General features: G+C 38.7%; 1 protein-coding gene across 1 annotated transcript in view; it reads right to left on the bottom strand.

Annotated features, from left to right (window-relative positions):
- Positions 1-26,112, bottom strand: part of LOC131033858 (uncharacterized) — a 204,288-nt gene that overhangs the window by 141,665 nt on the left and 36,511 nt on the right. The window contains exon 2 of the mRNA XM_057965151.2: positions 22,834-22,960. Coding sequence (XP_057821134.1) covers positions 22,834-22,960 — 127 coding nt within the window. The remainder of the gene's footprint in view (positions 1-22,833; positions 22,961-26,112) is intronic.

The following is a 26,112-nucleotide window of genomic DNA, read 5'->3' as shown; positions in this document are numbered from 1 at the left end:
ACACATGTGACTCTGCATTATGAATCTCAAACCCTTCAGGTTGCTCTAGGTATACTTCTTCTGAGATCTCACCATTAAGGAATGATGTCTTAACATCCATCTGATGAACTTTCCATCCCTTTGATGCTACAATGGCTAAGACTGCTCTTCCTGAAGTGTATCTGGCTATAGGTGCAAATGTTTCCTCATAATCAATTCCTTCCTTTTGAGAAAACCCTCTGGCTACAAATCTAGCCTTATGTTTCTCAATGCTGCCATCCGCAGCGTGTTTGATTTTGAAGAGCCATTTGGAGGTGACAACAGATTTCCCAGTCGGCCTAGGAACAATTTCCCAAACATCATTTTTCATAATGGATTGGTATTCTTCAGACATGGCATTCTTCCATACTTGATGTTTAAGTGCATCTGATACATTAGTAGGTTCTGCTCTTGAGAGATTATTCAGGAGAGTGACGTAGTTGGTAAGTTTGTTAGGCCTTTTGCTTTCTCTGAAAGTTCCTAAAGGGGAGCATACTTCTGAGCTTCTTCTACAGTTTTGGTGGCCCATAGTGGTCTTTTCTTGAAATTTTCTCTAGGTGCGTTTTGAGTTTCACTTTCATTTTCCTCAAGACTCTCCATCGGAAGCTCAGGAGAAGGGTCTTCATCTATGCTAGGGGTAGGGATATAGACTTCAAGTTCTAGTGAGCTTTGGGCTCTTTTGAAGGCTAAGTCTTCTTCAAAGATTACATCCCTACTTAATTCAATATTCTTATGACCGGGTATATAGATTTTGTAGGCCTTGGAGGTTTCACTATATCCTACAAGTATTCCCCTTTTTCCAGAAGGCTCTAATTTTAAACTTTTCTCCTTAGGTACATGAATATAGACAGGGCACCAAAATATCCTAAGGGGGCTGATATCTGGTTTTGATTTAGTAAAGACTTCCTCGGGGGTTTTATCTTCAAGATGGGAGTGAGGACATCTGTTTTGAATATATACAGCAGTGCTAGTTGCTTTTGCCCAAAGATTGACATTTAGATTCTGATCAAGAATCATAGCTTTGGTAGCTTCTACAATTGTCCTATTTTTCCTCTCAGCTACCCTATTTTGTTGAGGATTATAAGGTATTGTTAACTCCCTCTTAATCCCTAAATTTTTACAAAAATCTTTAAATAATTCTGATGTGTATTCCCCCCCATTATCAGTTCTTGGGGTTTTAATTTTATTTCCTGAGTAGTTCTAAGTTAGTGATTTGAAATCTTTACACCTATTGAGGATCTCATCTAATTCTTTACACTTCAGAAAGTAGATCCAAGTTTTCCTACAGTAGTCATCAACAAATATTACATAATACAAAAATCCCCCTAAAGAAGGTACGGACATGTTGTGACCTTTTCACACATCGCCCCATTGCTAACGGGGACCCCCTCTTTGTCGGCTTTCTGCATTGTTAGGTTAGGGTTTTGGCTGCTTCGTGAGCAATTTTGCGTTTCCCGTGCCCGAGTCTCGGAGTTTTGATCATGCCTAGTGTCGTCTAAGGTTTTTGAAGTTATAGGATCAAGTTGTAAAACGTTGATATTTTAATGATCCTAAATTTTGTCTAAGTGTAGACCTATTGAGCGTTAACATGTTTTTAAACACGCTCATTAGTGATTTTAAAGTGCCAAGGTATTCACAGACCTTTTGGAGTTGTTTTTTCGCTCCTAAGGTATTATTTAAGTTGATTTCGCACTTTATTCCAATATGTTTCGCTCATATTTTTGGAAAATTTGCCCAAGTCCAATCTAAATTTAATGTTTCTAAGTGATTTTGAGTGGTTAAAATGATAAAATCCTAAGGGAAATTCATATTCCAAGGGTTAAAGGGTCAAATTCCATGCTAAAGGTGTTTTTCCCCTCACATTCCAGACTATCCAACCCATTCCCCCACTCAAAATCCACACTACACATGGGTTTCCCCTGAAATCCATACTGGCTACTATTTTCCCCCACTGTTTATCCATACCCAAGTCGATTTTCCCCTGTAAATGCTAAAATTTGGCCAAGTGTCAGGATTTATCCAGACTGCCATCGATTTTCCACCAGGAGTGCGGACTGGAGTGCGGATTAATCCATGCCTGGGTCGATTTTCCACCAAGATTTTTGTGATAACTAAGTGAAGATTTTTGTCCGAATTTCCATCCAGACAGAGATCGATTTTCCCCTGAGAGCATTTTGTAAGGATTTTTGTCCGGATTTCCATCCAGACAGAGATCGATTTTCCACTAGGAATATTTTGAAGAGTTTTGAGTCCAGATTTTCATCCAAACTGAGGTCGAAATTCCCTAGGGAGGTTTTTTCCAAGTTAAGTGAGTTTGGAGTGTAGATTTTTCAATCCAGATTGCCATCGAATTTCTCCTGGGCCTGATTTTTTGCAAGTAGAGTGGATTTTTGTCTAGATTTTTGTCCAAGCTCATGTCGATTTTCCCCTGGGAGGTTTTTGTGTGCATTTTTGATGAATTTATGCATGGATTTTTGTCCAAGCTGAGGTTGAATATCCCTTATGGGGCAAATTTTGACACTTAAATGATTTTTAAGGGGATTTTTCAATCCCAACCCAAATCAATTTTCCCATGGAGGCTTATTTTGGATTTAATTTGCAATATTTTAATAAATAAGCCCCAATTTTATTGCTTTTAAATGATTATTTAAAATTTAAAAGCAAAATTTAATAATTTGCAATAATCATTTAATATTTGAACCTTCTAGAAGCAAGTTAGGTTTTCACCAAGCAAGTATTTATACAAGTGTTTTATCCCTCATTGCTTGTGTGGTGAAAGTGAGAGGTGAAAGCAAGTATAAGAGAGGAGACTTAGCATTATTTTATTATTAAATCTGCCAGGTGCCTCCATGAAAGCGATTTTTCTCCAAGTTGGGTGAATTTTAGCAAGACGTTTTTGGTGAAGTGTGGGATTGAGGATTTATTTTCCTCCATTTTTTCCAGCTTGCTGATCTATTCCTCTTGGCTGCCATTAAAGACCAGTTTCAGAATTTCGACTTTGCTAAGTTTGGCGATTTTTCCAAATTAGGCATTTTTTGGTGAAAGTTGGCGATTTTATGTTTGGAGACTTTGGCGATATTTTCCTCCATCATTTGCTTGCTATCCTAACCTCCATTGCTGCAGATCAAGGCTGCCATTAATAACATTTTCTAGAATTTCACATTGGCGCCATAGCTGGAAAAATTCGATTTTTGCTAAGGCAATTTTTTGTGTTTGGGGTATCCAATCCCAACTTGGGCGATTTTCCAGATTGCTGCCATCCTTGTCACTGCAGATCCAAGGCTGCCATAACAACATTTTCAGATTTTCAGTTTGGCGCCATAGTTGGGAAAATTTCGATTTTGCTTTGGGAGTGATTTGATGCCACATTTTGGTGATTTTCATTCATGCTTGGTGGCTGCCATCATTTCCAGCCTGCTGATTCGTTTCAGATCTGAGGTTTGCTTCAGATTTTGACCTCCATTAATGGCTGCCATTAATTTTCAGACTTGAGTTTTTATTGCCCAGCCAATTCCAACTTAGGCATTTTGCATTTGGAGGTGTTTTATGGAGTTTTCTGTGCATTTTTTAGACCATTTTATCACTGTTGCAGGTCTGAAAACTCCATTGTTAAGCGGTTGTCTTCAGAAATTTTCATTTCCAGCCACCTAACCATTTTGGCGATTTTGCTTGGAGATGATTCCTTAGCCATTTTTCATCATTTTCAGGGATTTTTGACTAGTTTGCAAGGTGCTGGTTAGTCTGAAATATTCAATTTTCAGACGACTCCTCAAAAATTAATTTTTTACCAGCCATACTTACATTCCTGAATATGATTGTTTTGATCATTAGAACTGATTTTTATCAAGATTATGCACATTTTGAAGATTGCAACATGTTTTAAAAGTCTGATTTTCAGGTTGTCTTCAGAATTGTTGACCTTCATTGTTGACTGCGGAAGGTGTCTTCAGACATTCATTGTTTGAAAACACAAACCTTTCACACCTTTCCTTAGTCATCATCAATCCGGTATACTCCTTTGCATTTTAGCTTGCATATTTTCTAAGCATAAGGAGGTATAAATGAATTTTATGGAAGGCTTCCATGCCTTAGTGTTGTCACACTTTGAACTTAATTGCTAAAATTTACCAAGTGTATGGATTATTTTCCCGACTCCATGCTCTAAATTAGTTAAATCTTTAGAAAGTCAGAAATTTTATTAAGAACATTATTTATTTTCCTAAGTCTAACTTCGAGCTTCGTACAGGTGCGATGTCAAAGTCAGGATATAAGGAAAGGAAAGAACTATTGAAGATGTTGGAGACTGGATTTTATCCAGAGCTTAAGATTTCATCCAGATGGAACGAGATCGCTGATACAAACATGCATTTCCTAGACTTCGACCAGATACAGCGTCGGATGTTCGGAGTCAAAGATCAGGTTCCTTCCCCAGCATATGCGAATATTATGAAGAGTGGCATTTTCCATGCTGCTGGATTTCCACAGTCCATACAGTGCAGTGAGCTTATCCTGGAATGTGCACGATGTTACAATCCGCTCACAAGAATGATTAAGACTCCTAAGGGCGTTGTCATCGCCTACCTTGTTGAGGATGCTATTGCAGAGGTGTTCGGAATTCCACGCCGAACAGACATGAAGGATGTGACCAAGGAGGATTATGCAGAAAGATACACGAAGAAGATGGGTGTACGCAAGAATTTAATTAACAAAGAGTGGATGATTGAGCCTAGGTCTCATTATTCCAAGGCTCCCAAGACACTCATGTGCATAGATTTTAAGGAGGAATATAGTGATTTGATATTCCTACTCAACAGAGTGATGGGGATGTCGCAGGGAGCAATATTTGATGGATGGATGTTCTACTTCATCCAAGATTGTCTTAGAGGAACGCTAGTGAATTGGTCCGAGATTATAAGTGACAATCTGGATTTTCAGCTGAGGAATGTAGAGCGGTCCAAGTCATTCGCCATAACTTCTTACCAGGTGTACCTGCTTGCATGGTTTGTTTCATACAGAGGATTAATATGCAAAGGTGAAGTCGGGAATGGGCAAGGACAATTCAAGAGTCATGAATGCTACCCCCAGCTAAGCATGTATACAATTGAAGACTATAAGAGAGTGAATGATGCATTCACTATGTACATCACACGGATGTTGCAAGGCAGAATCCACAGAAGATTGTCCAAGGAGGCAACAGAGTTAATAGAAAAATATGGATCGTGGTATATACAGTTTCCCACTTTCACATACCTCAAGATTCATGGGTTTCAATCTGAACCCTACAAACTTCCTAGGTATCCAACCGACAGAATGATATTGTTGGAAGTGGTGAGACAGCTTCTAGAGTTCGATGTTAGCCAGAGAGAGAAGCACAGGACAGGAATGACATTCCCTATTTCAGTTGGGAAGACGTCAGAGGTTTGTCAATCCGCCATAGCCGCCAACACTGCAAGTGAGGAGCTTGCATTCTATCGATTTGCTACATACAAGAAGAGAGAAAGATTTGATCCAGACAAAAAGGTCAGAAGGATCAGAGGAGAGAAGTTCACTCATAAGATTGACATGGAAGATTATTGGGCTAACCTGATGGACGAGCAAGCAGTGAAGAGAAGAATGTGGTCCAGAATGTCAGTGGATTTCATGAGGAAGTGTGGACTTTTCCTCATTCCTGATCAGGTATTAGATGATAGAGATCATACACATCCACAGTTTGAGAGTGAAATGAAGAAGGCAATCCTATTGCCTAATTGGTCAGAGTCAGAAGAGATCAACCTAAATACATTGATGAGAGAGGTCTTGAATTTCTCCCGCCTACGGGTAGATATGCAGATGAGTAAGTTAGCTGACATGGGTGTTCCCTTCACTTACGAAAGGATGAAGTCGGAAGAGTCTACTTCCGAGGATGATCAGAGGACTGTCAGTGATGTCAGGATTCATGCAGACGAGGAGAGTCAAGCTCCCAAGAGAAGGAAGAACACACCAGGAGAGGTCAAGGCCAGAGGGAAGAAGATTGAGGAGGTGAAGAAGAAACAAAAGACTATAATTCCTCCACTTATCATTCCTTCACCCCCTCCCAGTGTCTCATCAATCGAAGTGATTGAAGTAACAGAACAGAACAAGGAAACTCAGCAGTATTCCAACACAGTGATACTACCAGAGAATATCCAGGAATTCCATGCCACAGCGACATCTGCACCTCCTGATGAGAATAATGATCAACTCGACTCCCCTACCGTCCTTTTGGAAGTTAGTTTCGGAAATGAGGTATATGATTGGACCAGGAATAATCCTGATGATAATGATGATGTTATTTCAGCATTGAAAGGACTTGATCAAGAAATATGTCTCGATGATGGTATGGAGATGGCCGCTATTCCTGAATGGCTGATGAGAAGTATGGAGAAAAGTAAACAAATGATAGAGGTGCAACCTATTGATGATATTGATGACTACCTAGCTAGGAGTGCTAAAGGGAAGGAGCCCAAGAGAGCAGAGATTTTGTCGCACATACCTAGAGATGAGACAGGAATGCGGATTGCGCAGATTGTTGTTCCTATTGCAGGCGTGATAGCGGACATTGCTACTCCTATGGATTTCCAAATCACTTCAGTTGCCCTTGGTCGTACATCCAGAAATTAGGTTTTCCAGGAGATTGGTGAAAACCTCTAGGCAATCGATGCGAGGTTAGGCAGAGCGATTGCAGAAAAAGAAAGGTACAGAGAAGAAAATATTAGACTCAGAGAGTATATTGCAGGGACAAGGCGTGAAAATCCCACCCTTATTTCCCCTATTGCAGTTGACCATGGAATACATTCACACTGTGAGGTAGCGAGAGGTACACACTCGGAGGTGGAAAAGTGGATTGAGAGCACAAGAAAGCAGGCAGATGATTTCCTTACTCAGTTTGTTCGTGCATATGATAGGACAACAGGACTTGTATTCAAAATCCAGTATTTGGAGGGAGTTTGGGAAGAATTCCGGCCTATCCAAGAGATGAATATTCCACGCCTCTAGGCTTTGAAGAAGATTCTTGATTCCACCTTGGTCAGCGAGAACATTGTGCACAGTGGAGACAGATACGATTTCCATGGCTAGTATTGTTCACTAGCCGTGAAGAAATCAACTTATGAGAATGCCCAGTCGAGTTGCATGGAGATGGAAGGATTAATTCAAGACATTCAGATGAAGATCCTTGCCTCGATTGAAGAATTATTGGGTGTTGAAGTTAGTGATGTTAGTGGTTTACACTTAGCCGAATTAAGAGACAAGATGAAATTTATGTATTTTTGCCAGTTGGACTCTTTGAAGAAGAGTCCGATAGACGACTTGGTCTCTTTGTTGATTCATGTTCATAGTTCGCAGAAGCTCATGCCAGAATGGGATAACACTTTGAATGCTTGCTCGGATTCACTGGACGTGATTGATTTACAGCAGGATACCTTGCCTAGCATTTCCATGGAGGAATTAGATTCAGTATTGGCTAGATTCTTGGAGTATGCTAGGAGAGAGAGAGACGCAGGGAAGAATCTTCTAGAAGATTCCCTATTTGATGACTAGGTATCTTTTCATTGGGCCATATGTTGGTGGCGCCTTATGTAACCCTAATTTGGGCAATTCTAGGGTTTTGTTGGCATGATCTCGGCCATTGATCTTAGATCAATCTGAGCCATCCATTTTGTAAGAGACTATATATGCCTCCTTGTCTCTCATTTGTAAGAGAGAGTTTTTGTAGAATTGTTGGTATATGCTAAAGCTATTTGAATCCTAATCATTGTTCAATTGTTGGTGATTTTGCTCTTCAAGTGTTGTATTTGCATTCATGGTTCTCAATTCCTCCAAGTTAGATTAGAATTTAGATTAGAATTTATTTTCATGTATGTTAGATTGAGTGGAAGATTTGTTGAATTTATTTGTGTGGAATCCTTATAGTCCATACCACTAGCCTCTTGCCGTTGGTAAGTGCGCCTTGTGTGGTCAATTGGAATTTGAGTAAGCTTAACGTCAACTATTATACGTCCCTTGACAAGCATCAACTTGGATGGTGTCAACGTTTGATGGTGATAGCCTGAAAATCTTTAAGTATACCTTAGACGATTGCACTGAGCTTGTGTCAATACCTGATTGTGAGACCTTGCCTGGTTTGATTCCACTAGATCCATTCATCATTTCTTACATTCCTAGACGCTTAGAATAGATTTCCTGAACCCTATTATTTTTCCCCCCTTTTTTAGTAAGAAGTAAATCCAAAGCCATATTGATAAATCTTAAGTTGTCAGCACACCTATTCCGCATCATTCATGATAATCCAAACATTTGCGTAAGTCCCCAAGTGAAACACGGCAATTCACATCAACCACTGAACTTACCCACTCGTCAAGACCTGACATGTAGAAACCTTGGAATCATTTTAGTTGATCTCATTCTTAGCATCTGAGGTGATTTTGTTCAAGAGAGGGTAAATTATCTTGGTAATTTATTTTGTATTGTTATGTGCATAAAAAACACATCAACAGGACATAGGTCCACATACATCAGAATGAACTAACTCTAAAATTTTACTTGTTTTCCTAGTACTATTTTGAAAAGCACTCTTAGTATTTTTACCTAGGGCACATCCTTTGCATGCCCCTGAATGATATTGCTTTAACTTAGTTAGGCCCGTGACAAGGTTTTCCATTGATGATAAAGCCCTAAAATTCAAGTGACCTAGTCTTCTATGCCAGACTTCATTAGCATCTGTAGTTTCATGGATTAGAGCTAAGTTGGGCTCTATGCACAGCTCATACAAGTAGCCTTGTCTTTGACCAATGGTTTTAGCTTTCTGGATGGATGAATTCTTTGGCCAAGCCAACACTCTGTTGTCCATGAAGGTCACTCTGTATACATTATCCTGTTGTCCATGAAGGTCACTCTGTATACATTATCCTCTAGTGCTGATATGGAGACTAGGTTTCTCTTGATGCCTGGGACATATAGTACTCCTTTAAGTTGTAATGATACGCCTGACTTTAGTTTGATGGTGTGGGTTCCAACTCCTCTGACTGGATATGTGGAGTCATCTCCGATAGTCACTTCCTCATCATTCTCCTCTATCATGGAGTCTAGCACTTCTTTGAATCCTGTAATGTGTCTGGATGAGCCATTGTCGATCACCCAGGAGTTAACTTTGTTTGATGCTTGGTTTGTAAGTGTTGAATAGAGTACATACTTCCCGGAGTCATCTTCCCTTTTAGATTTTCCTATTTTGGCAAATGTGGCTTGTTGTTTGGCTCTTTCTGGACATTTGGCAACATAGTGCCCAAATTTGTCACATCTATAACATTGAATCTGTGAAAGGTACTTCTTGAAGGTGATTTTGCCATGACGACCTTTTCTCTTCCTAAATTGTTTCTGCTTTTTTTTCTTGACTGAGTTTGTATTTAGAACTTGAAGATCTTCATCTATATTCTTTTGCTTGATCCCTTTCTTATTTAACCTTGATTCCTCTTGGAGACAGTCTGCCTTTAGCCTATCAAATTTTGGAAATTCATCCCTTGCACTGATGCCTTGGACGAATGTTTCCCATATACTAGGCAACCCATCTAGACCAATGAGTGTTAATTCTTTGCTTTGGATCTCATATCCAAGAGTTGCTAGTTCATCGCTTAGGGCTGCTATTCGCACGAAGTAGGCATTGACTGATTCTCCTTTGATCATGGCTATGTGATTTATTTCTCTTTTTAAAGCCAACGTTCTCCTAGCATTGGATATCTCAAATGCATCTTCAAGTGCTTTGAACATGTTGTAGGCCGTTTCATGTTTCCTTATGATGGGCATAATATTATTTCTCACCCCATCAACTATGATTTTGATGGCCTTTTCATTTCCCTCTCTCCAAGTTGTTTTTTTAGGTTCAGTCTCAGGTTCTACAGTTTCAGTTTTTACAAATGATTCGACTTTATTTTCTTTTAGAATCATCTGAATTCTGAACTTCCATGGTAAGAAGTCATCACCTCCTCCGAGTCTATCTTCAAATCTAATAGCGCTAGCCATTAGAAGAAATGTGATGTTGAATATATGCTTGTTTTGAATTTTCCACAAAATTGAACAGCCTCAGGTTCGATTTAACTATAGCTCTGATACCATGTAAATGTTATTCAATTCTCAATTCAAGATGCAAGTTATATTCAAGGTTATCTTTTCTTTTAACTATGTATTATATCTTTAATATGATAAATCTGATTATATTCTTGTATATTGCAGGTTACAGGAGCATTTATCGATTTCAATGTCCTTCTCACAAATGTCGATTGAGATATATCTATGTAAGTAGGGAGGATCAAGCAATGCCTTGACCGGTCATGTCTATTAGACATGATCGATCAAGACATTACTTGATCGCACCCTTTGACTTATCGTAGCATTTACCAATTGGTGTATACTTAACAAACCACCCAATACTTAATCAGCGTGTCTATCATATGCAAGACAACCGATATTAATCAATATGTATTAGTTAAGTCCGATAACCATCAATGTTCACGGTTTAATATATCAATCGATATTAATCGGAGTGCATTGGTTAAGCCCGATAATAATCGGTGTTCACAGTTAATATGATAACCGATATTAATCGGAGTGCATACGTTATAATGTAAACTGATACCAATCGGTATTCTGTGCTATAAGATTTACAATCGATGATTATCGACAGTTAAGCATTGATCGAACTTTACAAGTATGATATACAAATGAAGAATGATCATCAAATGAAGGAACAATAGCTTGAAGTTTTTCATCATAGTTTATCGATAGGATAGATGATTGAATGAGAGACTTCATTTATCTCTCATTCAATCATTTATCTTACCGAGGCTATCATGAATTAACAGAGGGGTCGGGAGTCAAAAGGATAGCTCTTCTTTTGGGGGTGAAATGAGGTCAAAATGAACATAAAGAGAAAGAGGTTTGATGGAGGAACTCTTCAAGATCAAGCTCAATCAAGCAATGCAAGGAAACATCAATTGGGTCAAGTACGTAGGCAACTTCAAGTGCGCCTCTCTCAGAGCGAATTTCACTCTTATTGCCTTAGGTTGAAGGTGAGATCATATCAATGTGAGTTTTGAGGTCTTTGAATACATAGGAGCATAAAATAAAGCATAAAGTGATAAGGTTCAACTCAAAAGTGTATTTTCAAGCTACTTCAAGTGCCCTTAGTTGAGAGCGAAGTTGTTCCTAGAACGCACCATGAGCCTAGTTTCAACAAGACTGAATGAATGGAATGAAGGAGAATGAGCAAGAAAACACTAAGTTTCAAGTTTCAATCCACTTCAGGTGCATGAGCTTTGGAGCGAACTTCACTTGATGTGCATCCCCTGTGGAGCGAACTTCATGTGCCCAAGCCTCAAAGCGAAAATTCCCCCTAAAACTTCATCTTGAGCATGGAATGACGCATTAGAGTTGAGAGAGTGAGTGAAAGTGAGCGAAGGAGAATTGGAATTTTGATTTGAAATTCACTTCATGTGCATGACTTTTGGAGCGAATTTGCCTAAGAAGCCTTGTTTGAGTGCGAGTTAGAGCGTTTGAGTTATCATGAGTGAAGATAGTGAGCATAATTTTGATTTGAAGATCACCTCAAGTGCTCCTTCTTTGGAGCGAATTTCAACTTCATGTGCTCTGATAGGAGCAAATTTTCCTTTTAGGTCTTCATGAGGTAAGTTTGATATGTTTTCATGAATGAAGATTTGAAAAAACCTAAGGATTGAATCAATGAAGCAATGAAATGATTGAGAACAAGTTTATTTTTTACTTGAAATTCACTTCAAGTGCATGCAAATTGGAGCGAATTTCAAGTGCATGCAAATTGGAGCGAACTTCAAGTGCATGGATCATGGAGCGAATATGCCTTATTTGTCCTAGAGAAGATGAAAGATTGTTTGCCTTGAGTTGATTTGATGCTTGGAAAGAGTGATTTTGAGTTAAGATGATGATAAAAGGTGAGACTTAAGAGTAACTTCATGTGCACCCAAAGTGAAGCGAACTTCTAGTGCATGGATCATGGAGCGAACTTTACTTCATGTGCACCTATCTTGGAGCGAACTTCATGTGCACCCATCTTGGCGTGAACTTCAGGTGCTCCACTCTCAAAGCAAAATTCTTCTAGAGGCCTTCCCTTAGGTTAGTTTGTCATGTTTTCATCAATAAATGGTTGAAAGACTCAATGTTAGAACCCATAGAATGAAGGGAAGTGAGTGAAAGCAAGTTCAATGACGAGTTTGAAGATCACTTCATGTGCATCAAGGTTGGAGCGAACTTCATGTGCTCCTCTCTAGGAGCGAAAACACTTCAATTGCTCCATGAGAGCGAATTTTCCCTAGATACACCTATCAGACCTGCAACATATGAAAAATCAGAGATTATATTAAGGTGTGTAAAAAGCTATATGTCATGAGTACTTGATACCATACTTGTTTTGTTTTGCAGATAAGAAAGGAGGAGGATGCAAATTGCAAAGCAGCACCTTGAAGGAATAGGAGAAAGGAGATTGCAAGATCTACACCATCATGCAACTTCAAGGGAAAAACTTCATCAGCAAGCACAGGGGTATCAAGGAAGGTGATTACACAGGAAGGAAGTCAAGGTATTCAAGAACTCTCACCACATCATAATGACATGAGGAAGGCAAAACCCCAAAGTATAAGGGAGAGATTATACAATCATCTCAAGGCAGGAAAAGCAAACAAGGATGGATGAATGATGCTTCCCATCATCACACCAAGCATCGAGCAAGATTGTAATGTTGATTATCAAATCTTCCAAGTCTACAAGCGAATTGAGGTGGCATCCCAGTCATCACTCCACCAATCAAGAAGTTCTACATCAGCATGTCCTAATTCAATGCACCAAGCTTATCCACAAGGGCACAAACTCTAATGTACCTACCCCCACTATCTATTGGACAAACGCTCAAGAAATGACGTGTCAAAATGTTGTAATTATTTCATTGGCCAAAATAGAGTTTGTTGTAACAAACCCTAATTAGGGTTTTCATTGTAAAATCTTGGCCATTGATCTCAAATTCATCTGAGCCAATGAATTGTATTGAGAGCATTATAAAAGGCTCAAGCTCTTCATTTGTAAAGGTTAATACTTAATAGTAGTAAGAGAAGAATAGTTTAGTAGAAGTTAGAAGTTAGAATAGATTAGGAGAAGAAGAAATCGTTGCTAAGGCTTGTAAATAGAAGTACTCTTTTCATTGAAGATATGGTGAAATGCATTATTTCAACAAACTACATGATTTCTACTTCTCATTTTGTTTTCGTATTGATTAGATTGAATGGAGGAATTTCTTGAAGGAATTTATGTGGAATCCATTTAGTCCATACCACTAGCCACTTGTTGATTGTAAGTGTGCCTTGCGTGGTCAACTGGAATGATATGAGCTTAACATCAAATTGTTATACATCCATTGCTTATGCATTAACTTGAATGATGATCAATGTCTGATGATAATAATTTGAATATCTTTGAATTATCCCTTAGAAGATTGCACTGAGCTTGTGTCAAATTGTTCAGTTTGATGGTGAGACCTCGCCCAGTAGGATTCCATTTAATCATTCACTCATCTTCTTACATTCTAGGTCTTAGAATAGGCTTCCTAAACCCTTTCCTTTTGTCCTTTTTTTTCAACTCAAGCTAGTTTAGGATAAAAAGCATCACAAGATTGCAACATCAGATGATCAAGTTCCAGCGATTCAAGCATTCAACAATTCAACGTAAGTCCCCTCATGATTCCAGCATAATCAAATCAAACCATTGAGCTTATCCACACATCGTGACCCAACATATAAGAACCTTGGAGTTGTCTCAAGTGATCCTTAAGCTAACCTTCGGCATTTGAGTAACTTTGTTCAAGAGAGGATAAGATACTTTTGGGTATTTTATTCTATGTTTGTATGTGCATGAAAAACACATCAACAAATCCCAAGACAACTCCAAGAAAAAGAACGTTCAATGCAACTATTGCCACAAGTATGGTCACATGAAGAAAGACATTCGGCGACGCTTGGTTTCTGAACTAGAAGAAGGAGGGAGGGTCTCAGCAGAAGGCCAATGTTTCAGAGCACACTGAGCAAGAGTCTACTTTCTACGCCTTTATGGTCAAAAGCCCAGCAGACCACATCAAATCCTTTGCCTGGTACATCGAATCAGGTGCTTCTAAACACTTCACTCATTGTTGAGATTGGTTCATTGAATACACACCACTCACTGATTCAGTTATTTTTGGAGGAGAAGAGTATAGTGTTGTTGGAAAGGGCAACATGCAAATTTAATCTGGAGGGAGGAATTTAATTTTCCTCAATGTATACTGCATTCCAAGCATGGAACTCAATCTTCTCTCTATTAGTCAGATTATGAGATACTCTCCTCGGCTAGATGTGGTATTAAATTCGCACAAATGCAGTATTGTTGATAGGGAGACTTGTACTACAGTTGTAGTGGGACTTGAGGATCATGGTCTTTACAGACTTGTTCACACTGGAGATTCTCAGGAGCATGCCATCAGCTTACAATGCACTCATTTGAAACCAAACACCACATTTGCATAGAAAATGCCAAGGTCATTGCAATGGAGGATTACCATTTCAAACATCTTCTAGGGATTGGAATGCATAGACAAAATCAAATAGGGATCAAATATTGGGTTTGAGCTACACTTTGAAACCCGTTATCAACAAATTGAAAAACAATCCCTAACCCTACAAGTAGTACATTTAATGTTTTTGTATTAGTTGTTACAAAATCTAAGGTTAGTACCAGCTAGTTTATGCATTTATTATTTTCCTATGATGAACCCAATGAAAGGTATCATATACTTCATTCAAGTTATCTATATAAGGAGCTCTAGTCTGCAATCCAAACATGAGATTCATCTTGATGATGGATCAAGTGGTGTGATCTGAAATGCTGATTTGAAATAATCGTCATGGAGTTTGTTTAAAAAATTGTCTTCTCATATTATGGACAGTAAAAGCCTTGAATATTTAATATCAAACTGTCACTTCATCACATTGTGTGGGGTTTTAGTTTCTTTCTATGTCTGCAATTTTCATACATTGTAATGTCTTCTTATATGCCCTAATTTTTTTTCCCTAAAATCCTACTAAGGTTAGGAACAGTAACCTAATCATATGATATTTCTAATTTGTTGGGGAAATTCAACCATAGGGAAGCTAGAATAAGGTGCCTTGGACATCCTCTACCCTAGGCCCAAGAACAGATATACCATCCTGTTGTGACCATTTCACACATCGCCCCATTAGAATGGGGACCCCCTCTTTTTGCTTTTGTTTTGCTTGTTCTTCTCTCTGCTTTTAGGGTTTTGAGTGAGTGAGTGGTCTGTCTGGGCTAGGGCTAAACCTTAAGGATTCCTTTGGACGTCATTCAAGCTAAGTCCAGTCAAATTTTGGAAAATTGTTAAGTGTCTTCCTGAAGAATTGAGATTGTTGAAATAAGGTAATCCTGTCAGGGGAGTCAAATAGGTCTAAGGTTAAGTCTAGATTGAAGGTCTTTAGGGTAAGGTCCAGTTTGTTTCCTGGTCTAAGTCAGTTAAACACAGTTAGTGAAGAAAGTGAGTCTAGTGGGCTAAGTTGAATAGGTGAAGAAATAGATCAAGAGCCTAATAATGCCAAATTCGCTCCTGACCCTTGCTGAGGGCCCAGGGCGAAAATCCTTGTAGACTGGATTTCCTTCACAATTTTGGCTAAGTGTTGAGATGTTTTAAGACGATTTTGGTGTGTTCTTGCCTGGGGAAGTTTTGATTGAATTTTTGAAAGCAAGATGATGCCTGAAATAGAGAAGTCGCTCCTAACCCTTCCTGAGGGTCCAGGGCGAACTTCATCCTAAAACACAAATTCTTGTTTTGAGAAGGCTTGCTAATTGGTTCCTGGCCTTGAAAATGACCTAACTCTGCCTTGTGAAGTGATTGGAGACTTAGATTTTGAACAGTTTAGCTAGAAAGGGTAATTTTGCTCCTGACCCTTGCTGAGGGTCCAAGGCGAAAATGTTATTTAAGGCATATTTGTCACTGACTTTTCTAAATTGTTTTGTGCAGGGTCTCCCGGAAGGATGATTGGACGTGACTTGAGGCGATTGAAGGTTTGAAGACATGAAAAGTGATGAATTTTGGAGACTAAGGGCAAATCCGCTCCTGACCCTTGCTGAGGGCCCAGGGCGAAATTTTGATTTCCCTCATCTTGCAGGGAAAAAAAGACCAAGTGTTGGACATAAATGGAAAATGAATGACTTTCTCCACCCGCCTGAAAGGGTTTTAACTTGAAATGATGAAGGACTTTGTTGAAAACATCAAAATCGCTCCTGACCCTTGCTGAGGGTCCAGCGCGAAAAAACTTATTGGAGTCGTTCCTGACCTTGTTTGGTCAAATTGAAATATCAAAGGCATGGTGAAGGATGGAATGAGCGTGATAAAATATCCAGACTTGATTGAAGATGATGAATTGAAGGAGTTTTGCCCAAGAAGAGTAATTTCGCTCCTATCCCTCTCTGAGGGTCTAGAGCGAAATTCTTTATATGCACATTTTTGGACCTTTCTTGGACATGAATTTTTAATCATAGCGTGAAACAAGATGAAATCTTCCTTAGCAAAGACATTTCATGATGAAAAGTGAAGCATTTTGGTCTAGATGGCAAAATTCGCTCCTAACCCTCTCTGAAGGTCCAGAGCGAAATTTTCAAAAGGCACATTTTCTTGCAAGGTCAAAGTGATTTTTATAATTGGAATAGATGAAAGCAAGTGTGTTTTACCCATTGAATATAACTTGGACAATCAACAAGGAAGCAATCAAGCCAAGTTTGAAAAATCGCTCCTGACCCTCTCTGAGGGCCTAGGGCGAAAAACCTAATGTTGGACATTTTTCTCCAAGTTTGAATGAATCTAAGCCTAGACACGAGCTTGAAATGATGTTTTGAAGTGAAAAGGGGATCATTGAAAGTGAGGATTTTGAAGGCAATTGCAAAAATCGCTCCTGACCCTCTCTGAAGGCCTAGAGCGAATTTCCAAAGTACCCTCCCTGTTGTGTGGAATTAAGACAAAATCTCGCTTGGGCAAAAGGAAGACGTAATGTGTTATGCCTTAGAGGTGATTTGGAGACTTAGAGATGAAGGAATATGCCTAATTTGCAAAAGTCGCTCCTGACCCTTGCTGAGGGTCTAGGGCGAAAATCATAAAACCAACATATTTCCTTCAAAATTGTGCTAAGGCAAGATTGTGCTAAGGTAGAAAAGCCCTTCAAAAACATGATGAATGATGATTTCCCTAGAGAAGTTGATGATGCTAAGCCACAAAGCAAAAATCGCTCCTAACCCTCTTTCAGGGTCCAGAGCGAAAATTTTGAAAACTCCCATTTTACCTTGCAACAACAAAGCCAATTTGGGTGAGATGGATAAAGCAAGGACATTGCCAAGTGATGAATAAAATTTCAATGAAAAATGATGGAGAATTAAGCCCAATTTGCAAAAATCACTCCTGACCCTTGGAGAGGGTCCAGGGCGAAAAGCCTCAAAATCACACCTTTTCTCCAAAATTTGATAGAGCTAAGTCTGGAGGCCAGTGAGAAGATCTATTTGAAATGTCTTGAAGAGATTTTGAATGTTGACAAATGCTAATTTTGAGCAAAAAATGAAAAATCGCTCCTGACCCTTGGAGAGGGTCCAGGGCAAAATTGACATTTCCACCTATTTTCCTCATGCAAAATGTCAAAATTTGAAGTACAACACCTTAACTGGATATCAATTTACCTTCCAAGATATTTTCAAATCAAGATGCAAAGTATTGAAGGCTAAACACAAAAAATCGCTCCTAACCCTCTCTCAAGGTCCAGGGCGAAATCATCATGAAATTTCATTAAGCCTTGTTTTAAAAATTGATATTCTCCAACTTGCATTAGATCGCCAAAATTGCTAAATTTGAGGCATTTGGAAAATTAAAATTAAATTCGCATTAAATGAAAAGCATTTTGGCGTTTAATAATTAATTTTAGGCCTTGAGAAAATCGAAATTTTACTTTGGAGGCATTTAAAATTAATTTTTTTTATTAAATTAAAATTGATTGGTGAGCGCTCAAGGCATTATTTTGTTTTTATTTGCCAAGTCGGCCGCCCTTTTTTGAGATTTTATATTTTTTTACCTCCTTTTTGCCAAGTCGGCCTAGAGGAAGCAAGGGGTAAGCGCTCTATATAATAGGGATGCTTTGATCAAGTTTAATCATTCATTCAATCATCCTTTTAAGTGCGAAATTGGAGAGCTGATTGGAGGTGCGAAATAGAGCTTATTTGGAGCGAATTTCTTCTAAGTGTTGAAGGCTAACTAAGGTGGAATCTATTCTTTTGAAGGCTAAAGGAGGCGCAATTCATCCAAGAGAGGGCTATGATCTAAACCTTGCCTAGCGAAGTTCATTTTTTCTTGCACCATTTTCAAAGGTCTTAGAGTTTAATACTCAAGGGGAGGTATGGCGAAATCATCTTAACATCCTTGTGTAAGACTTGTTTTTTTTGGACACCTTTTTAGAAAAGTCCAAGTGATTGATTAGTTAATTAGGAAATGATAACTCTAGACTTATCATGAAGTTTCCTAATTAATATCTTTAATCTTCCTTTTGAGTCTTAATTTCTACACTTCAAGATATAATGCTTAAGAACTAATTTTGAAATGTTGTGTAGGTGTCAAGATGGCGACTCCAAAGGCAGGAGCATCTACTAGTCGCCCGGCTCTCATCAAAGAAGATCAGAGGAATGACGAATTGGAGACCAGGATCGTGTCCAAATGGAGTAATATCGGAGACACCAACTTAGGAAACTTCAATGTGAAGAAGTTTCGAGAGGTTCCCTACATTGGCAAGCCATCACCTGTTGCAAAGAAGATAATTGAAAGTGGCATCATCAAGGCGGCAAGTTTCCCTCCAGTAGTCAAGTGTCATGAGCTGATGATCGAGTGTGCCCACCATTATGACTCACAATCAAGGTCGATCGTATCCAAGGAAGGGAACACCTTAGCTTACCTTTCAGAGGAGGCTATAAGTGAAGCTCTTCATCTTCCAGAGCATAAAGATATGATTTACAAAAGTTTAGAAGGAGCCAAGTCAATGTATGAAGATGATCCCGACACTTGCTTGAATCTCATCAATAAGAATTGGTTGCTCAAAAGTCGTCCTCGCCTGAACAAGATTCCCAACACACCACATAGGATCGACTTCTAGGAGGAGTACAGAGATTTGATAACTTTGCTCAATCGAGTTACAGGGGCTCGTCAAGCCTTCTACTTCGAAAAGTGGATGTTCTTCTTCATCCAAGTGATAGTCCAAGGAAAAGGAATGCTTCATTGGGCCAGAATTATTAGCAATAGTCTGGATGTGCAGTTGAGAAGACTAAGGCCTAGCAAATCATTCCATATGAGCTCATATGTCATATACGCCTTGATCAGGAGTTTCGAGTATGCAGGGCTACCTCACAGAGGAGTGATCGGAAGAGGACCCGGAGAGGTGAGAGTTTGTGACTCTTATGTTCATTTGCATCATCCACCTAGAAGTGACTACAAGTTAGTCAATGATACCTTCACGATGAACATCACTAGGATATTGCAAGGTGGGATTCATAATCGACTATCTCTGGATGCACAAGAACTTGTGAAGAAGTATGGTGCATGGTTCATCCAGTTTCAAAAGTTTACATATATCAGAGTTCATGGGTGTCCTTCACCTCCCTACATGTTGCCGAGGTATCCGACAGACACGATGGTGCTACTTGAGGTAACTCGATAGTTAGCAGCTTATGCAAAGGTGTCCAGACACAAGCATGGAAATGGAGTTCCCGTGCCCATCATATTGGGAAATTCAGTTGAGGTATGTCCTAATACTCAAGCCTCGGAAGATGCAGAGAGGGAATTGGCCTTATATTCATTCACATCCTTTGCCTCGTGGGAGAATTTTGACCCTCATGGTTATATGGAGGAGACAGTTGGTAAGAAGTAAAAACACGAATTTCAGGTAGAGGACTTTTGGATGAATCTCTCAAGTGATTTAGAGGTTAAAAGAAAGATGCATTCCAGGCTACCCTTAGATCTCATCAGGAAATGCAAAGTTTATAGAGTAGCTGATCAAGCACAAGATAGCGGTAGACATCTCCAGTCATCTTATGACAAAGAAGACAAAGCAGTGAAGATAGATTGGAATGAACCTGAGGTTTTGGATTTGAGAGCCTTAATGGCTCCTTTTTTATCATGTACTCGCAGATGGGTAGATGTACAGCATCAGAAGTTAAGAGAGTAGAATGTGTCAATGACTTTTACTTTGGAGGCAAGACCAGAAGAAGGAGAAGCAAGCGTGAGTGAGAACACTTCTCATTCACTTGGAGGAACAAATGAAGAATCTTCCTGAGATTCCTATTGCTGAGATTGAAGGAATTGTGTCCAAATTCGTTGGATATGCCAAGAAGGAGCATAGGAAAGGGAACAAAGTTCTAGAAGAAAGGTTATTATAGGATGATGTGGCATCTTAATTCTCATTGGTCTATGTTTCCTTGACTTTTGTGCCAATTAAATATTTGGCTATGCATTTAATAATGTTCATCTAAAAGGGGAACTTTTTGTAACAAACCCTAATTAGGGTTTAGGTGTCAAAATCTCAGCCATTGATCTTCTTTCGATCTGGGCCATTCATTATAATTGAGGATGCTATATATACCCTCACTCATTTCATTTTGTCATTAGATCATTAGAAATTAGAAGATAGAGAGATAGATAATAGTTAGAGCTTTGGAGAGAAGAAAGTTATTGTGTAGCAAGATTGAGTAGTGAAGAGAGAATTTTGAACAATTGTTGTCTATTTGGCTTTTGAGATCAATAAAATATTGAAGTTGTGGTGTTTTATTGCAATGCTTGTGGCTATCTTCATGGTTGTTTATCTTCTTGAATCATTCTCAGTCGAAGGAGTATTTAAGTTTGAAGGACTAAGTGTTGTGCTTGATCTTTGGTTCTTACTAATTGTAAGGACCCCTTGTGTGGTCAACTAGAGATATTGAGATTGCTTGAACATTCAATCATTATTGAAATATTGATATGTATCTTTATGATAGTATCTATAGTCCTTGATGATTTGAAAATCACTAATCACCTTAGAAGATCGCATCAATTCCAGTAGAGTTGTAATTCCTTGGCAATACTGAAATTGGTAGAATCTTACCAAGTCTAGCCTACATTGAGTCATTCTTAGGATTAGATTAGCATTCATCCCTTGAAACCTTTATCTTTTGCTATTTTTTGAGAATCTGTTAGTATTAGGAAAATCCTGTTCCTGCAGATCTAAAGAGCGTGACATGGACAAGCTTTCTTAGAAAGTGCGTAAGACCCCTTGAAGAAACAGCATTTACAATGACCACTGGTGCTTATCCACACGTAGAGATCCTACAACGAAGAACCTTGAAGTCACCCTGATTGATCCTTTTCGCGATATCTTCAGCATTCAGAGACTTTACTTAAGAGAGGATAAGGTACCATTTGGGTATTTTATTCTGTGTTTGGTTGTGTACAAAATACACGTCAACACATCCCTCTTGGCCTCATGTGGCCCGTGCCATCCATGAGGCAGTGTACCTAGTGAAGTGTCCTATAGCCATTCCCCTTAATCCTGCCATCCATTTCACTACTTCCCATGATTGGAATTCTTGATATATTAATTCACCATGATAGAGGGATGAGGCATATTCACAATAGGGTGCCCTGGAAGCCTATCTCTTCTAAAGCCCAAACGCAGTACCCCTTGTACCCCCTTGGCCTCATGGGACCATTCAGTCACAACCATGAGGTGGCGTACCTAGAAGAGTATGCCATTGTCGTTCCCCTCCTTGAAATCCCTCATTAGCCCTACCATGGCAGACTTTAATAATCAATTAGTACATATAAAGAATATAATATTATGCATGTATTCTACATATGATAATCAGTCATAAACTACAGCATATCCTAATCAGTAATGAGCAGATACAAATAATATTCATCATGCCATTTGTAAAGAACTCATACCAAACCACAAGTATGTTTTACTACTGTACATTTAATTATAAATATTCAATCTGATCTGTCTGATTAGATCCTCCTTGGATGCTGAATGTTATTCTTCTTATACCCCTCCATCGGGGTGGAGGGTTATGTCTTTCCCTTAAGTGGTGACCGTTAATGGGTGGTGTCCCTTTTCAAGCGTTTGACTCTTCATGCCTCTTCATGCTTAACCTGCTCTCTTAGTGCTTTATTATTTATTTCTAAACTAATATTTCATCCTGTTTAGAGGAGATCACTATTGCTAGAGGGAGAGAGGATTGATCAAATGGTAAGTTTCATTATCTCTATTCTGTAATACCCCGATTGCTGTAGCATGTTTGATTTCTGAAACTGTGAAGTCTTACTTGGTAAGACAGTTTCATCTTTGTGATTAACTGTTTCACTTAGTACTGGGTCGGGTCATGACATACATTGCATTTTCTAGTATAAATCCAAATGCTCTTCCCTTGGCATATTAAAAAGATAATGACTCTGCTGTTTTCAATTATTGTTGTAAGTTCAGTAAAATTCATGCATACTCTCAAAGAAACAGTTGCAGAAATAATATTCTTACTTACTGACCCTTAATTTAACCGTACAAAATCATTAAATCCAAATGAAAAGCATTTGCACAAAAGAGTCAAAGATGAAACTGCAAGCATTTAAATGACAACCCTATTAACAAACCTTTCCTCAATCATAGATTATATAAGCATTTATGAACATACCACCCCTCAATATGGTTTCACTCCAAAATTTACTCCTGCCTTTAAGGTTGAATAAGGATAGTACAGAAAATTTATCAGCTTTCTTAGCCACTGGAATTCTCTTTTCAAAAGAACCTCCTGCTGGCATCTGAAAAACAAAAATTTAAATCAATGTCATTAGATTTCCACAATCCATTAGTTTATCTGAATATGCTTCTGGATTTGATTGTGTGAGTTTTTTTGCATCAACATTTCGGATCACAGGGATCACAGAGTGTGATCCGAAATGTTGATGCAAAAAAACTCACACAATCAAATCCAGAACCATATTCAGATATAAAAATTTAAATGCTTATGATTCTAGGCATTATGGCTTTAAAGTATCGACCAGATTAACTTGACCTTGCATAAGACATCTATAGTATTATATTTAAGCAAGCATTTATGCAATTTTTTACCAGTTTTCAATTCAAGTAAAACAGAACAGAAATATTGATAAGAAAATGACTTCTATCCAATTCTGAAAAGTCAACAAATCATTCCTGCTGACCAAAGCTAAAACTTGCATATAAACCAAATTACTATATTAGAAATTGAAACTATTGATGGATGCTGTGCAAACAACCATCCAAATCTACTAATGAGTTCTTCCTTAACATAACAAAAATAAGCAAAAAGTACTTGGGGCAGGAGAGGGCAGCTGGGAAAAGTTTCAATAACCACACAAAGTTGAATGAACACAATACCACTGTAGGTTCATAAAAAATAGAATATTGGAAATCAGTTCAAATAATGAAGGTTTAAGACAATAAGAATGGTTCAATCCATAAAACTCTGACTAAAGTTATTAAAGACTTACGGGAAACTTTTTAAGACTATATACTGAACTCATGACCTCAAATTTAATCTGGACAGTCACAATGAATATGAGGTTAGTTGAAACCCAGTACAACGCAAAAACATTATTACAGTGTTGACGTGGCTAAAATCGCGGAACTACTACTCCATCCGGCAAACGCGGAATAGAATGATCAGGTCGAGTATCCTATCCTCTCTTGAGATAAGGAAATCCCTAATGCTGGTTTAGTTGATCAATGGGGACGATCTCAAGGTTTCGATTGTCAGGTCTTGACTGCGGGATAACTCAGTGATCGATGTGTTTTACTAGGAGCACAAGGGGACTTACGTTTTGCAACAAGCTGGTCTACTGCGATTTTCGGACTGCAAAATAAAATCAAAAGGGAAGGGTTCAGGAAGCCTAAGAACAAGGAAGATAACAGTTGATGCAGCGAGTAGATAGATTTCGATAAACCAAATCTTGTTTCGCTAGAGACACCCTCACAACTAGACAAGAACGGTGCAAGCTCCAAGGGATGAAGGATTTCCAGACTGGAGACACTTGTTTTAGGCACCCAATTCTAGCGTAGCCTAAGACGAACACCTGTAGTTGAACTAAGCACAATTTGGGTTCAGACCAACCATGCACGGTGACCTACAATCAGCAAATCCCCAATGGTATGAACCAGAAATGCATCAAATAACCCTCTACACTTCACCATTAAAATCCCTGCACTCTAAAATTAACTAGCTGAAAGAAACCATGCAAACAAAATGAAAACAAGACGATAAACACCAAATCAATGTCTATATATTGATTTCAGCTGCCTATTACAACAATTTCTGCAGCATCTCTATGCTATTCCTAAAATTTAAACTTCTAACTTCTAGTCTATTCTAACTTCTATAATCTAGCTACAAAACTCTAACCTTTTACAAAAGAAAGGCCTCTGCCTTTTATAGATTTTACATGCCGAACCAGTGGCCAGGATTGACTACATCCAAGGGCTGCAACCTGCCTTCCAGAAGTTGACAGCTTTAACCCATGCCCACTTAATTCTTAGTTATCTATCCAACCACTATCTCAACTGCCTACCACTATTTGGCTTTAATTTAGGTCTATCTGGTGGTTGAACATAACTGTCCACAACTGACCTGTTTCCCCTCTATTTCAAAATATCTTTAGTGGGGCCCACAGGCAGTTTTACATTAAAACAATTTCAATTCTTAAAACTGAATTCCTGGAATTAGATCCAGCGGTGTATTTCTCAGGAATGCATGCTTTGTAGCATTCGGAGTGTTCTTTGGTCTTTGGTCCTGATGGTGGACTTTAGCTTGTTGTTCAACGGCATGCTTCCCAATGCTCGGTTCCGATCTCACGCTCTTGCAGCGCATTCCTGCATCTTCTTCTCTAGCTTTTAGCACCTAGCTTTGATCGTCAATTTAGCTCCTCTTGATGGCATTTTCCTGCGAACAATCAATTTCACCTTTAATCAACCAATTTGAAAAATTAATTTAACAAACATTAAATTTAACTTTAAACGATGTCAAACTCCTTCGGTGGAGTTTGGGCTAGAGAAGCTCTTTGTGAGATGTATCTTTTAAATGTTTTCGCTTCGAACGTGAAATCCTGATCTTTAGTCTTGATTTGCCCTCAGAATTTAGACGAGTTAAGTTCAAATGCGCAACCTTATTCTAAACGAACCTCATTCATAAAATTTGACCCTTGGAATTAAAGTGAGAAATTCTGATATGTTAAAGAAAATGAGCGAATGTAAACATGCAAATTAACCTTCAAAATGTCCCCTTCGACAAAATTCAACCATTTCATAAGGAGCATGTGATATTTTTGTTTAAACGTCTCCCTTTTGTTTTGAATTCCAGCTAATCGAGCCGATTTGCACGATTTCTTCTCTAGTGTCTAGTCATTTGGTTTTACTTGGTACTTTCGGCTCATCGACCGATTTGGCGAGTTTTGGAGACCACCTTTCATCTTGGCTAAAGAGTTACTTTCGCGAATCCTTAAGGTTTTCGGGCCAAATATGTACATTGCGTGATTTGATTTTGTGAAGATTGTCGAGTTATGCAGAGCTTTGTCATTTTCGGCATACTAGCCGATTTTGTGAATTTCGGCCTTTGGGGCCGATTTTGCCAATCTTCCCATTTTCGGGCCAAATGATTATGTTTCGCGATTTGTTAGAGGTTGAATTCCCTCATGTTTGCCTTTTTCGGCTTGGATGACTTCTTTCGTTCTCGGGCAAATGATTAATATTGCGAAGCTTGAAAAGCTATATTTTTTTCGGCCATTTGGGAGATTTTGCGATTTTCGGTGCTCATGCGACTTTATGGCATAATTTGTAAACTTTGGCTTATAAGATGACTATGGGAGAAACATCCATAACCCTTTTCGGCTCACTTGTGGATTTTGCGAGAGTCTCTTTCGCGCTTTCGACACATAAGGTA

This window comes from Cryptomeria japonica, chromosome 2 (assembly GCF_030272615.1).
Source record: "Cryptomeria japonica chromosome 2, Sugi_1.0, whole genome shotgun sequence".
In the NCBI taxonomy this organism is placed as follows: Eukaryota; Viridiplantae; Streptophyta; class Pinopsida; order Cupressales; family Cupressaceae; genus Cryptomeria; species Cryptomeria japonica.
This window is presented reverse-complemented; position numbering and strand designations above follow the sequence as displayed.